This window comes from Aphelocoma coerulescens, chromosome 7 (assembly GCF_041296385.1).
Source record: "Aphelocoma coerulescens isolate FSJ_1873_10779 chromosome 7, UR_Acoe_1.0, whole genome shotgun sequence".
Lineage (NCBI taxonomy): Eukaryota > Metazoa > Chordata > Aves > Passeriformes > Corvidae > Aphelocoma > Aphelocoma coerulescens.
Window position 1 is genome coordinate 4,479,714 of NC_091021.1, and position 14,693 is coordinate 4,494,406.

Sequence of the window (14,693 nt, forward strand, 5' to 3'; positions counted from 1 at the left end):
AGCTACTCTGGGCAACCTGTGCCAGGGCCTCACCACCCTCACAGGGAAGAATTTAGAAAATTTAGAACAAAGAAAGTATTCAAAAGATATCTGATTAGCTAACAACTTGTCTGGGCTCATCCACAGCTAATTTTATTATTTTTGTCAGAACTCATAACCATAACATGAAATTTTCTGTCCTCAGATCTATGAAACCTGGGATAATCTACAGTTACTGCTTGGCCATCATCTGCACCACAGAGCAAAGCAGCACAGGTGAATATTGGTGCAAGAAATTAAATGAAGGTAACTTTTCCTTTTGATTTCTGCCTGAAGGTGGTCAAAATATCCCCAATCCAACTATGATAACTAAGATTTAAGATGAAAAGCAGGACATATTAATTACTTTAAAGTACCAAACCCAGCAATTAGATGTTACATTCACAGCTTAGCAATGACTCACTCCCCCATGGTTGGTGTCTCTGCCTGTATCCCTCAGGAACCTGGCCAGTGAGTGAGGCACGTGGGGCTCAGATGCCTGCACAAATAAAATCTGCAGAACATGTGGCAGAATCAGAGAATCATCCAGGTTGGAAAAGATCTCTAAGATCAACAAGTCCAATGTTTACCCAGCAGCACTATGTACCCCATTAAATCATGTCCCCAAGTGCCACAACCACACACCTTTTGAGCACTTCCAGCCTGTTTTAATGCTTGACCATCCTTTCAGTGAAGAAATTTTTCCTAATATCCAATCTAAATGTCCCCTGGTACAACCAGAGCCCATTTCCTCTGGTCCTGTCCCTTATTACTTTACTTGTTATCTGGTAAAAACCATGATTCTTCCTGCCTGGAGTGCCAAGGCACCTGTATCACACTCACCACAGTTGAGAGCAGTCTGGCCACCCATGCCCAGAATTAATCCATCAGGACGCTCTGCCTTGATGACCTCAATGACAAACTGTGGAGTGATGGGGAGGAAGTAGACAGCATCAGCCTGCTTTAAGCCAGACTCATTGGTCTGCACTGAAGCAATATTGGGATTCATGAGAACAATTTTCACATTTTCTTCCTGAAAAATTAAAATCAGCATTAAAAATAGGCACATGTGGGGAAAAAAGCTAACAACAGCAGCAGCACCAGCAAGAAGAGATGGGGTTCATCACACAATTTACCAACAGCAGAATTAAAACAATTATGTATTGTCCTGTAAGAGACTTTGATGCCTTTTCCTGGTCTTGAAATCAAGAGTCATATATGGTTAGAAGGGGGAAGGGATTTTACCTTGGTATTCATTTTAAGGATCCTTAGGTGCACATGTCCAGGTCATACGCATCGAAATGCACTCCACAAAAAATGCCCACCCAAAAGATCTGGTGTAACATTATAGGTCTTACTAATTAGTATATCTATCAAAGATTCCCCAATGAGAGGCTCAAGTGAGACCCCCTCCCCAAGGAGCCTTCCCCTGGATGGTTCTATCTTAGTTTACAGAATGTGTTCTGGAGAGGACCCTGGGGTCTGGGGCACACTGATCCCTAGCTACAAAGCTTCTAAAATGTTTAGTCTCTCAGCTTGACAAACAAGTCCAAGAATGTAGGCAAAAAGCACTAAGAATACAGAAGTTGTAAAAAGGTATAACAGGGATATAAAACAAAAGGCAAAAAATCTTCATGGCATCAGCTTCTGGTCTCTTGTACCAGGCTGAGCTAATGCCAATTCTTTACTTTTGTGCCTGTGAATCTTGAGGGAATGAAGATTCCCACATGATTCAGAACTTTGATTGAAATTGTTTAACACATTTAGGAGTTATATAGAAGAAACAGGAACAAACTCCACCATACTCATGCCTGTCTTCCTTTGGAAGTCAGATTAAGGGTGCCAAAGCAAAAAATTTAATCAAAAGCTAATCTTTTCTTGCCAAGCAGTAGGTCTTGGAAGTTCTCAGATTTTTGCACCAACTGGTAAAAATACATTTTTTGCTTTGACTTTCCGTAGAAATACTTTTTTGTCCTGGTATTATCAGTTTAAAAATATTGTCCCATAACTTTTTAATTTGATATTGCACATATTAAAAGATAAACTCTGCCTTTCTATGCAAGATGAATGTTAGCCAAAACTTTACGCTGCTCTTTCTCTGTCACAGATGAGAAACTGAGATAGAGTGATAACAGATAATAAAGTTTATCTGTTTCCTGCTATAAAAGTCTTGCCACTCTTTAGCTACAGACAGAAATGCACTAGTTTGCTCAGTAATAGAAAAGTCTGAGTCAAAGCGGGGCAGATCAATCCTCCTCACTCTTGAATTATTTGCACATAATGAGGAAACCAACCAAGTTTTGCTAATAATGATGAGTGTGGCCAAGCTTAAAAAAAATGTGTCAACCACACGCAATAGACATGCAGATACAGGAAACTGTTCTACTGCTTTGTTGAAAAGATGGACTGAAAAGTGCAAAGGCTGCGGCCTCATTTTTACAGGAATTCATTCTAATCTCCATCAACTTCAGGTAAAACTAAAAACAAACACACCATTTGCAAAAAAAAACTAATTACAGATGCAAATTACATTTCAAAAGAAAGATTTGCTATATGGAAACTGTTAAAAGGTTAAAAAACAGCATTTCCCATTGAAAAGAGGAACAGTGACAATATTTTGAAAATATTATAAAGAAACAGGCTGGAGAAAATGCTGCGGAAGTGTTGCTAGGATCAGTACAGAAAGTGTAATTTTCCCTCAGTCCACAATAAGCATGAAAACGCCGTAGGATTTTTCTGTGTTTAAAATTTGTGATTGTCTCACTGCTTTGGGGGAACAAAGAAATAGCTCCCCTGGAGCAGTGGGATTCTCACTCAGAGCTCTCAGTGTTCAGGTGTAGTTTAACATTTCCTCTCCTTCCTTTGATAACTTAAAAACTGCCTTAAAGACAGGCTGTACATTTCTGCTGACCTTTTTTCCCTGTGAAAAGTTGGATTTTTTTTCACTGAAGCACACTTTCCTTGGAAATGTGTGGAACAGGGGAGGGAAAGAAGATATAAAATCCTTATGGAAAATATTTTGGATTTAGACAAGTGATCCTTAACAAGTTAGTTTTCATGGTGGTGGTGAGGGAAAAGACCAAAACATTCTTCTCTAATAAATGTATTCAGAACTTCATGGTTACAATTCTGTCAAAACAAATGGGGGAGGGAAAAGTTTATCACTTTCCAACAAGCTGGACTATCTGCACATCTCAACTCTTTCTTCTCTGCTTATCTTCAACAAGGTATCTTAAAGACCAGCTAGCAGTGATGATGAGGATGACTAATGACAGAATTAATGCTCACTGTGCTGAGAGACGTTTCACTGATATCACATCATTCTGGCCCAATTGCTTGGGATGTTGGATTTTAATCCACATGCTCTTGCAACCCTTTCCTTCAACTTCTGCCTTTTTTAGTTTTTTATAAACACACAGAACTCTGCATAATGGTCACCTATCCTGATGGAGACATTTGTTACAACTTAATTAAAGCAATGAATTAGTAATACTCTAGGATGGCTCCATTTCTCTTTTTGTGTAATATCCACCCGTATTCAGCTCAGTTGGGATAATCCCCACAGAAGGTAATCCAGAAGATTTTTGAATGACCACAAGCCAGTCTGTTGTTCACAGATGCTTCCAGGCCTTGCTCTTCAGGGGTTGTTCCAGCCTTTGATGAACATTTTTGCAGATACAGATTTACTGAGTGTGGAAGTCCCATCTCCTCGAGATTTTAGTCTTTAAAAGAAGCACCCATTTAACTGTCCAAGGCTGAATATTAGTATCAGCACCTTCTTACAATGAATCAGCATTCAAGAGCCAAGCAAGAGTAGCAGCACAGAGCAGAATGAATCAGAACATCAGCACAGAGAAACCGTGTTAATTCATAACAAAAAATAAAACAAAATGAAGAAGTCTAAGGGGAAAGAAATCTCTCTTGTCTCCTGTTAACTGTCCGTTCTCTCCCAGCCATGCTCTGCTGCTTTCCTTGGCAGGGCTGACCAGCCACTCCTCTCACATTCAGCCTTAAGTGCCTCTGCCAAAGGCAAGGTCAGGAAGGGCAAGTTCTGCCTCTGGAATGGCTGATCAGCCTACAGACCACAGCAGCTCTTGGGTGGCCATGTGAAGGGGAAGGGCACTGTGGGAGGTCAAGCTGGGGAGATTTATCACTAAAAAAAACCCCACCGTTTTCCACAAACCTGAGCTTTGAAGGACAAAAGAGGGAGGAAAATAAAAGGGAGATACATCCTTTCCAAATGGGTCATTATTTACACTCTCCAGCTCTGGGATCCTCCACTCCTGACTTGCACTTGTCTGTTGATGATGTGGTCAGTTTCAACTGTAGTAGCCAGCAACAGCAATGCAGTACACAAACAACACACATGCAATACAAGATGTGTTGCAACATGGGGACGAACCCAGAGCAGCCCCAGATGATATTTAACATTACTAAAACCGATTTTTTTGTTCCTTCACTCCAGGGTCAGCACAGGAATAGAATGTTTGTGACATCAGAACTGCCTCAGAACCACTCACAATCATCACCTCATCTGAAGGCAGCTGCTACTTCTGCTCTGACTCTGTCAGGCTTCTGTAAGCTCCCACTTCCTCCTTCACATGAGGTTAGACATGAACTTGGGGCCTGGGCAACTCTTACATTACCAGTAATAACCCCATCACAGGACATTCCACCATTCTACACCTTCTCCTAGCATGAACTTTTTCCCTAGTAACCTTTCTAGGATCTATTCTGGAAACAAAACTTGACATATATGACCTTTAAAAAGTTCATCCCATTTAAAATAAATACCATTTATAAAACCTGCCTCTATTAGGGGTTCTTTTGTACAGCAGCAGCCAACTGTTCAGCTGTTATTGGTTGTCTACGTTGCAGTATGTTAACATACCACAGAAGATCCAGTAATTTCAGCTCAGGTACATCTGACCATATTCCTCCTCCTCCATTTCCATTCAGTTTAGCAAGCCTGGAGCAACCAGGCAGACATCACAAATAACAAACTGCTTGAAGACTGCGATGGAAACCCCCAGAACATCTCTCTTTGGAAGATAATTCTGAGTGGTTAACTCACAACACTCAACCAGGAAGTTCACCAACAAAAATGGCTAATTTTCCCTACAGTCATTTATCCTCACCATCTTCCCTGCCCCAGTTGGACATAGTTGGAGGACCAGTTTAGCTGTGAGAAGAGAAAGATGAGGTTAGTATTTTCACAGTATCTCCTCACCTTCAAGGCTTTCACAGCCTGCGATCCAGAGTAATCAAATTCCCCTGCCTGACCAATTGACAGACCCCCGGATCCTAGAATGAGAACTTTGGAGACCTGTAAGTGTCAAATGGCATGAAAACAATCAGTCCCAGTGTAGTGGATGTTGAAATGAACAGAGACTGTGCAGCACTGAACAGTCGTAAATTACAGAACATAAGTTTTCGAAAAAGAAGTCACTTTCAGAATCACCTCAGTTTTACTTCTTAAGAGCATTTCTACTGGAATTCTTCCATATATCTCCATTTAGAGAAACATGTGATTCATGGATAGGGCATATAATAAACATGTTAATTGTATCCTGTTCTTATAGACAACCATGCCTCACTTTGGCTGCCCACAAAATCCAGCTGCCTCTAAGACAGCAAAACTGTATGAAATTCAGCTCACATTAGGAATTTCAGACTTATTTGCTAAGCAACTGAGCACCAACACTATACTGCTGGCACAAAATCTCATGGCCAGATTATCCCAGGGCACCTCATTATGCTGTTATGAGAGTACCTTTCTTGGGAGAACTGCAAAGAAAATACATGAAACATCACAACTTAAAATTCTTTCAAAGAAAAGAGAGTTAATAACACAAGAGAGGCCAGATGACTGTGTGATAAGCAGCTGTCAGGACTTTTATAAGAGAAGTCTTCTTTGATTTCCATGTGCTATTTCGTGCCATGGGTTCAGTAGGAATTAACTAGTTCTCAGCAACAGGCATGAAAATATCTGTACACTGACCTCCACTCTAGAAGCTGTCACTCCAGCCTTGGGAAGGACCGCGGAAATGGTGGTGCCTTTCCCTCTCTTAACCAGGGAAATAAATGAATCAAATAGGAACTAGGAAAAATAAACACATGTATTTATTGCCAAAGTTGAGCTAAATATATACCAAGCAAAGAAGGAAAAACCAGGCCATTTGTGAACTCATGCAATCAGCTCTGCTCTGCTGCCTTCAGCAGGCAGGTTTACACCATCTGAGAAGAGGGGATCATTATTTGAAATTTATATAACAACTTTGACATATCTGACAAAGCTGCATTCAAGAAAGTGAAGTCATAATCAGGAAGAAAACACACATCAATCATGTCTGTGTGCTCTGCTTCTATGTGGCTGCCAGTGCAACGAATGAACGTGCATCAAAAGCTAAAACACAGAAGAGCATATGCTGAACTAGCTCAGGGAGACATCTGGAATGGTGCCTGCTACAGAGCAGGGTTCTGAGCATGGATAGCTAAACATCACTTGTGTGAAATCAGAATTGTCCTTCCAGAGGAGGTCCCAGAGCAGCTGTCAGAAAAGTGCTCTCCAACCAGGCAGGGCAGGCAGGCAGCAGGACCCTCACTGAAATCAGGCAGCTACAGGCAGTGGGACAGGCTTCCCACCCACCCCACACCTGCCAGGCTTCTGCCACACAGCCCCTGAGACTGGCTGACTGCTGGGAATTTACCTGTGGAAGGAGTATGGATGGGTCCTGCAAGCCTATCAAAATAGGCACGATGTTATCAAACCATCCCAGCAGTGGGAGTGCACAGACTTGGAAAAAACACACAGCTGAGTTTTTTGAGTTCTCTGAGATTCACTAGTCAATCAGATTGCTATGAAAGTTCCTGATATCAAGAGATTTACTTGCAGGTTTAATCACCATCGCCTAATTAAGATTAAAATAAGCATTTCTAGGTATACTTCCATCTTCCTCTCTCAGGAAATACTAAATAGTTTATTTATGTTCAGACATGCTTCCTCTGCCTTCCACATCCCCTGGTGCTGCTTAGTCATATTGTGTGACTATGCAACCAGTTGTTACAGAATTTGTGTGAAGTCACAGATGGGGGATTAAAATTTCATTTCACTTAGGAGAACCAGAGTGAGGAAGTATGAATCCATTTACATAACTCTATAGTAATTATAAAATTTGAAAGTGGAACTAAAGTGTATTAGAAAGTTAATGATTTTCTTACAAAGCATCTGGCTAGTATTTTTTACTGTTAAGACAAAATCCTATTCCTTTTGCAGGAAATCCTATTTCTTTTGCAAGAAATTTGAGCCTGATCCTGCAAAGGCTTAAGCACTCTAGTAACTTCCAACACAGAGATAATCCCACCAGGACTCAATACATATACATCATATAAATGGAATCACTGATCCAAAGCACTAAGAAGTCAATAGACCTCTTGCTGCTGATTGTAATTAGCTCCAGATCAAGCTAAGCAGACAAAAGCCTATGCATGACTGGGCCCTTTTCTAGGATCCTGACACTTCCAAACCCAAGATTTAGGACCATCACCAACTGGTACACCAGCTGATATGTATCTGCATCCACAAGGCCATCTGAAAGCAAGACCAGATCAGCCCTCATACTTTACCTCTGTGTCCCTTGGCCCAGGATTTGCATCTGGATAGAACTGCGCTGTGAAAATCGATCTGGTCTCATGCATAATTCCCTGCAAGAATAAAAGCAACTCTCTTAGACACCTCCTGACAAGCAAGCAAGTGAACAGAAAGCCACACCTTATCCCTGTAAGCACTGAAGGCCAAAGGATTTCTAGGGGTTGTCAAATTGACACCCATTTCATTCCCAGTCTCTTGCTCTGCTGTTAACCCTCCAGGGCCTGTGCAACCCTCACCTGTCCATGGGCTGGGGGACACAGTGGAGAGAGACCTTGCTTTCACTGCAACACCAAATACTGATAAGCTGCAAGCACCCGACAGAGCAGGTACACTGGGCTCCCTGCAGAGGCAGTCCTGGGACTGGGCAGAGAAGAAAAACATACCTGGCAAGAAATGATCACCTGGGACAAGGCTGTTATGGAATTGTCATGGGTTAGCAAGCATAGTCCCGGAAGCGATATCCTTGCTAAGGGGTGCTTACAGCTTCCTCTGGGACCTGATAGAACCTATCAGCTGGCCAGTTTGAATATGGACAATTCTTTAAGCCACTTAAAGTTGTGACCGCCCCTGTGATCCACACTTAAGAACAGACAAACTCCCCCCCAAGCTCTCTCTCGTTTCTGGCGCTGGCACAGGTGGCTGCAGGCCCCGTGCAGGGGCCAGCAGGCCCGGCCAGGCCCTGCTTGGGCCAGGCCGGGCCGGGCCACGGCCAGCCTGGAGCCATGGGCCTGTTCCAGCCATGGAACCCCCCCCCCACTGCCTTGCCGTGGGCAGCCAGAGCGGCTCGGAACCCCCCCCCCTCCACTGCGGCCGAGATTCAGCAAAGCGGCACCTCTGTCCGGCAGAGGTCAGGTGACCAACAGCGATAAGCCACATTCCAGCTGCAAGGCCGAGGTGAGATTAACCCTTTTATTGCTGTGAAGAGCTGAAAACCTGAGGGAAGAGAGAGAGGAGATGCTTAAAGCTGAAAGTCTGTTGTGAAGCTATGATATATCAGAGTATCCCGTTGTAATTTCATGAAGATATGGGGGGTGGAGTGTTCAAGTCATAAGCAATAGGCAGATGCTGCCGCAGCTGTAATTTCATGAGAAGCTTGGACAGGGAGAGATGAACCAGATGAACCAGATGAGGACTTTTGCTCCAAAGAGGAAAGGAGAAAAACCTCAATTCCTAGAGATGCTTCCAGAGATAGTCTTAAAGATGAAGATGACCCTTTGCTCCCAGGGAAGGAGAAGGGCCTCTGTTTTTTTTGTTTCTGAACAGCTCAACCTTAAAATTGTACCCCAGAAAACTTTCAAGAGTGGACCCTCGAAAGCAGTTGTGGGAAAAGCTGCAAGTCGGGGGAAGGGACTCACATCGTAAGCAGAGAGACTCCTCTTCCTGAATGGACTGAACAATATTTGGAAGTGGGTGGCTGTCTCGGTGTGATACTGTTTTCATAGCATGAGCAAAAAGAGACTTCTCTTTCTAAATGGACTGAACAAGGTTATTATGGAAGTGGTAAACAGACTGAACATCTTAAGGGTTGTCTTTACATTGTCAGTGGGAGAAGGGAGGAAGGTGGGGGGAGGAGGAGAGTTCTAAAGGTGGTATAATTTTTTTCTTTTCTTCTTTTAGGTCTGTTAATAAACTTCTTTATATTCATTCAAGTTGGTGCCTGCTTTGCATTTCTCCTAATTCTTATCTCACAGAAGATAAACAGTAATGAGTATTTTAGACCAAACCACTACACTAAATTGGTGTTTCCGCCCGGGACAAACCCAACCCGCGACAGGAATGAATGGTTTAACCATCCCAAGCTGATTGGTTCTGTCATAGGATAATTGGATTTTGGTCACACTCTTGATTTCCATAATTCACTTTAAATGCTGACACAGGGCCTTGATCTCTGCCCTGGGTTGGGCAGAATGATGAAGGGGACTACTGCTGTGGACAAACAAAAGCTATGAAGGACCTAAACTGAGTTTAGAGACAATGTTTGTCATTTCAGCTGGAGCCAGGAAAAATGATTTCTCATTTGAATGGCCTGATAGCATCAAGAAGCATGATCCACTGGGAGACTACCCTGTAGGTAGTCCTCATGGTCCCCAACTCCAGACAGGGGTAGAGAAGTTCCTCAAGAAGAAATTTGGGAAAAAGGAGTCGTGATACAACCTGCTTCCCTTAGGAATGGACAAAGGAGCCCAAACAGTCTCGCGCAGAGCCACAGTGCCATCCAGAGCTGCAGGGTGGGATGTCAGGATAGGACAGGGATGAGAGATGAGCTGACCACAACTGATCCATTATGGCATTAATTTCTGCTCTCAGAGTAAAGAATTCCAACAGTCTGTCACATTTTCCCTGAATGCCCATGTTCCTTATAGTCACATACAAATATCTTTTAAAAATATTCACTCCATGGCTTGTCAGTATTTGGAAACCTGTGCTGGCCCTGTCCAGCTGTGATAGGTCAGGTCAGCCACAAGAAATGCTTTTTCTTCTTCAAGCAGAGGAATGCAACAGACTGCACATGACAGACAATCCAGCCCTGACCCTGTTTGTGCATCCCATGCTAAACCATCACAGTCCTTGTCCCTCTCCATCTATGAAGGTTTAGGAGACTGTTGCTGCTTTGGGGCTCACAGAACTATCTTTTTAGCTCACATGAAAGAACATCATTCTACTAGATCCAGAAGACTCATGTTCAACCTTATCACCTTTGTCTCCAAATTCCAGCTAAAGCAAACATGAAAGGCCTGGGAATGAAAGGGTTTAGTCTGTCAACCCAGTGGAAATAAACTCATTTCAAAAACTGAGCCAAACAGCTGTAAATTTTTTGTATCAATGTTTTGTTTGGTAAAATTTGTCTATGTTTAGATACCCTTCTGTGTTTAGATATCCTTCTGTAATGATAAAGAAAAAAAGCAAATGACAAACCAAACTTTTTCTAAAATCATCAGATGGGTAGCTTAGAAAAGCACTGTTCAATCTGCCAGACTTGATGTGGGGCATTCATACAAAACAAGAGAGAGAGGCATATTTCCATGATTTTGAAAATACCTTCTTTTCACTGATTTCCTGATAATTAACAAGATTTCACTAACACAACATTGGACATCATGGAAAATATTTGATATGGGCAATTGCAAGCTTGAGATCTCAAACATGGATGTCACTTGACACTGGACTTCTATCTTAGATCCTGTAAGCTATTGTCTAGGGGCAGTCCCTCTTCCTCATGACTTTAGTCAGTGGAATTATATTTACAATAACAGACCAAATTAGAATGCAATGATATCCCTTTTCTGTGCTGGCCAACACAGAACCAACACAACAAACTGGTGACACAGGCTTGCACTGCTGTGGCACAAACCATAAGACAATGGTAGCTGAGTGATCACCTCCAGCAGCAGGGAAATCATGGAAATTAATCAGGCTTCGTTCAGGGAAATCATAAAGTCACTGTTGCAATCTAGTGCAGTGGGGCTGGTACAGTGGGGTACCCTGGCTGTAAAGCAGGGCTCCAAGTAAAGTAGATGGTCAAATCAACAAATTTAGCCTTGATAATGTGAGAGCAAGCTTACAGGAGGTGAAAAAAGCCAGAGATCTTCCCTCACTAGAGGCTTCTCTGTACAGGTATCTGGAATAAGGCAGGAGCTCACCTCATTCGTTTGGTCGTTGGCATTCACAAAGAGAGGCTTCCAGCCAGGAGGGAGGGCAGAGCCGTCAATGGCATAGCTGTGGTTCTGAGCAGTGATGACAGCCTGTCCATTCACTGCATTCAGGACAGGCTGGTTCTGGCCTCTGGAAAAAGGGATCAGAGGACAGAAGTGCCAAAATTAGGAGGAGCTGGTAACTGTGGGGCTGCACATAACAGTTCAATAGTAGCAGTAAAATACTGGCAGACAATCTCAAAATGATAAATCCTAGGAGAAACTTTGCTATTCTTCAGCTTGATAGGGTTCAATTACATCAAATACTTTCAAAACACACTCAAGAAAGGTAGAGAATGACATGGCAGTTCAAATTAAAGGCAAAGAGAATGGCTGGGATGAAGGAGCAATGTTACTGAGATGCCAGCTGCTGCTAAGGCAGTTCAGCAGCAGAGAACTGCTGTTCCATAGCCCCAGTGCTGAACTGCTCTGTCTGGGAAGAAGAGCTGCTGCACCTGTTGGCCACCTGCATCTTGTAGGAAGTAGCTCCAGCTGCTATTCCAGTGATTAGATGCCCCATGCTAATTCCAAACAGGGGTTCTGGGCGATTGCTCTCCAGGACCTAAAATGAAAAGGTTTTTAACAGATATTGGAGTGGCTCTGTCCAGCAATTCCAGCAAAACCATGCTAGTTCCCTCACAGACTTGGGAAAAAAGCTGAATGCCAGAGTGGCAACAGCCTATGAAGGAAAGTTTCCCCTTTCCTCTGGTTCAGAGGGAAGCCTCAGAGCACAGTTGGTGTCAGACTACTAGGAGGAAATAAGCAATGACACTACATTACAGCCATTTAGTGTGTGACATTATTCCAAGTGCGAGCTCTGAAATCAATGCTGTTCTTTCCTAAGGTCACAGAAGACCTGAAAGAGCACAGGGTACTTCAAAGCACTGGTATGGTAATTGTGGTCATCATGTTTGCCATTTATTGTTCACCAAGGTCTATAAAGCCTTATTGTAAATACTGGGCTGGAGACAAATCCCACTGGACCAACATGAGGAATATTCCAGGCAGCTGAAATGTCTAAACAACATTTGGCCCATAACAGGTTAGTACAACCAACTGTTACTTCAAGCACTTGAAAAAAAGGCAAATTAACAGGTATAATCAGCCTGTAGGCATTGCACTGTACCTTTCTGACATTCTGAATCACTTCCTGGGCCTTCATGGGATCCCCTGGACCTCCAGAAATTATGAGTCCATCATAATCCATACCAGTAAAGTCATGGTCCCATGGAACCAAATGTACTTCTGCACCTCGCTAAAAAAAAAAAATAAAAAAAATAAAAAAAGGGAATAAGAAATGAAGGAAGGAGGGAAACAAATGAATTTTTGTAAGGAGGTTCTTCCTCTGCTCTCATGTTCCAGAGCCTGAGTTAGTATTTCAGTCATCAGTTATCTCCTTTGCCCATGATGCAGCTTCTCTCCACTATCTGACCATATTACTTTCACAAAACTGGTAGATGTGGCCCCTTTGAGCCACCTCAGTGTTTGTCAAGTTACTCTGAAATTCACTGATGAGATCAAAAGTTACTAATGGAAAGCAAAATAAGTGTAAACACATGTAACACAGGTTCATTTCTACACAGTGCATTCATCCTAACTGCTAAATTAAGGCTTTCCAGCCTTGTTCTATGACATGCCAGAAGTAGTCCTACACATCAAAACTGATACAAACATCCACATTAATTAAAAAATTGAATCAGGGAAATCCTGTGCATCTAGAGAATATGAGGACACTGCCTTCTGTCCTTCTGTGTGGCTAAAGAAGCAAGAACTGCAACATCACTGTGCTAAAAAGAAGAAAAGATTTTCACAGAATTCTAGACTCAAAGAATAACTCAGGATGCAGAAGCCTCATGAGGTTATCAGGTCCAATCCCTGCACAAAGCAGAGGTAATTTCTACTTTAAGGCAGGTTGCTGAGGGCCTGGGGCAGCTGTGTTTTTAATATCTTCAAGGATGAACATTCCACAAGTACTTTGGGCCTGTTTCAACCATTCACCACCATCACTGCATTTTTCCCCCCATTTACTTATTTTTAACAATGTTGGGTTGACCTTCCTTCACTGTTCTTTAGAGAAGTTGTGCCTCATTTTTTGAGAACTCATCTTCTGGGGTTCTTCCCATGACTGAGAGGCTGCTGTACAGGTCCTCTTCTTTATCCCCTCAATACAGTGTACCAAGTGCAGAAAACACCTCCCAGTCCATAAAAATTATCCTAAAAATTGTACCTCCCTTTAGGAGGGAAACTAGAATGCAGGTGTCCAGGTGTAAGGAAGGCTCATGAGTACAGGTGAGGCTCTTGCCAAAGCAAAATAAGTGACAAGGGGCATCAAGCACTGACCTACCTTTACTAGGAGACGGATAATGTTGTGCTTCAACCCACAGTCAACAGCTACAACTTTAATTGGATTCCCTCTGCCATAAATCTTGACTTCCTATAAAAAGACAGATGCTGTTGTGAATGACAGATCACACCCTGTCCCCAAAACACAGGGAAGATAGGCAGCAGAATAACTTTTCACCAATGTGCAGCAACTGGTACTTAATCAATTTATGTGGAAATCTCCAGGAATACTGCAGACGTTACTGCTTCCTTCATTTTTCCGTAAAGTTACAAAGCTCTTTTATATACTGTTGATTACAGCAGTAATTCCTAAGCAATCCCTTGTTTCCATAGCTAATGACAAGCTTTTTTCCTGTGTGTCACCTCATTAGCAGCGAAGCAAAAAGCCAGTTCTCAGAGATTATTGAAGCCCAAGAGAAACAAGCCAGATACCCAGTGAGAGATTTTCAGCTGAAGTGCAGTCATCCTGCTAATGCCAGTGGAGCAAGGCTGCTTGGCACCAGCTACAGATCCATCACATGAAATACCACCCCAACCTGCCAGTCCCAGTAAGACCAAAGCACAGCACAGCTGGAGATAGCCTGTGAGTGACCTGTGCATCATGGCAGTACAGACCAGGCCGGCCTCTCACCAAGCATGGCCTATGTTCATATGGACCTGGCAGTTTTATCTCACAACTTCTCTTCCAGCTGCTGTTCCTTAACCCATTCCACAAAATAAATTGTCACCAGTCCCAAATCTGGACCATTATTTTTGTACACCCAGTTATCTACTGGTCACAGCCAGAATGGAAGAGAGTGAAGTCAAACCACTGTATGTTAAATGGCCTTAATACTGTGCCATTGCAGATGCACTGTCAGACAGCTCTCTAGCACTGATGTAAGGTTATTTATGGACAGCTTCTTTCTGAAGCTTGTTGAATTACTTTACTTGTTACATGACTGCAGGCAGCAGTTATTGATGTTATTCATCAATAACCACATAAGGCT

At 42.7% G+C, this 14,693-nt stretch overlaps 1 protein-coding gene across 1 annotated transcript in view; it reads right to left on the reverse strand.

The window, feature by feature from the left end:
• CPS1 (carbamoyl-phosphate synthase 1) overlaps positions 1–14,693 on the reverse strand; it is a 108,283-nt gene that overhangs the window by 63,964 nt on the left and 29,626 nt on the right. The window contains exons 7-14 of the mRNA XM_069021793.1: positions 13,706–13,795; positions 12,488–12,616; positions 11,817–11,923; positions 11,311–11,452; positions 7,645–7,722; positions 6,020–6,118; positions 5,249–5,344; positions 862–1,051 (exon numbers count right to left, since the gene is read on the reverse strand). Of these exons, the coding sequence (XP_068877894.1) occupies positions 862–1,051; positions 5,249–5,344; positions 6,020–6,118; positions 7,645–7,722; positions 11,311–11,452; positions 11,817–11,923; positions 12,488–12,616; positions 13,706–13,795 (931 nt within the window). The remainder of the gene's footprint in view (positions 1–861; positions 1,052–5,248; positions 5,345–6,019; positions 6,119–7,644; positions 7,723–11,310; positions 11,453–11,816; positions 11,924–12,487; positions 12,617–13,705; positions 13,796–14,693) is intronic.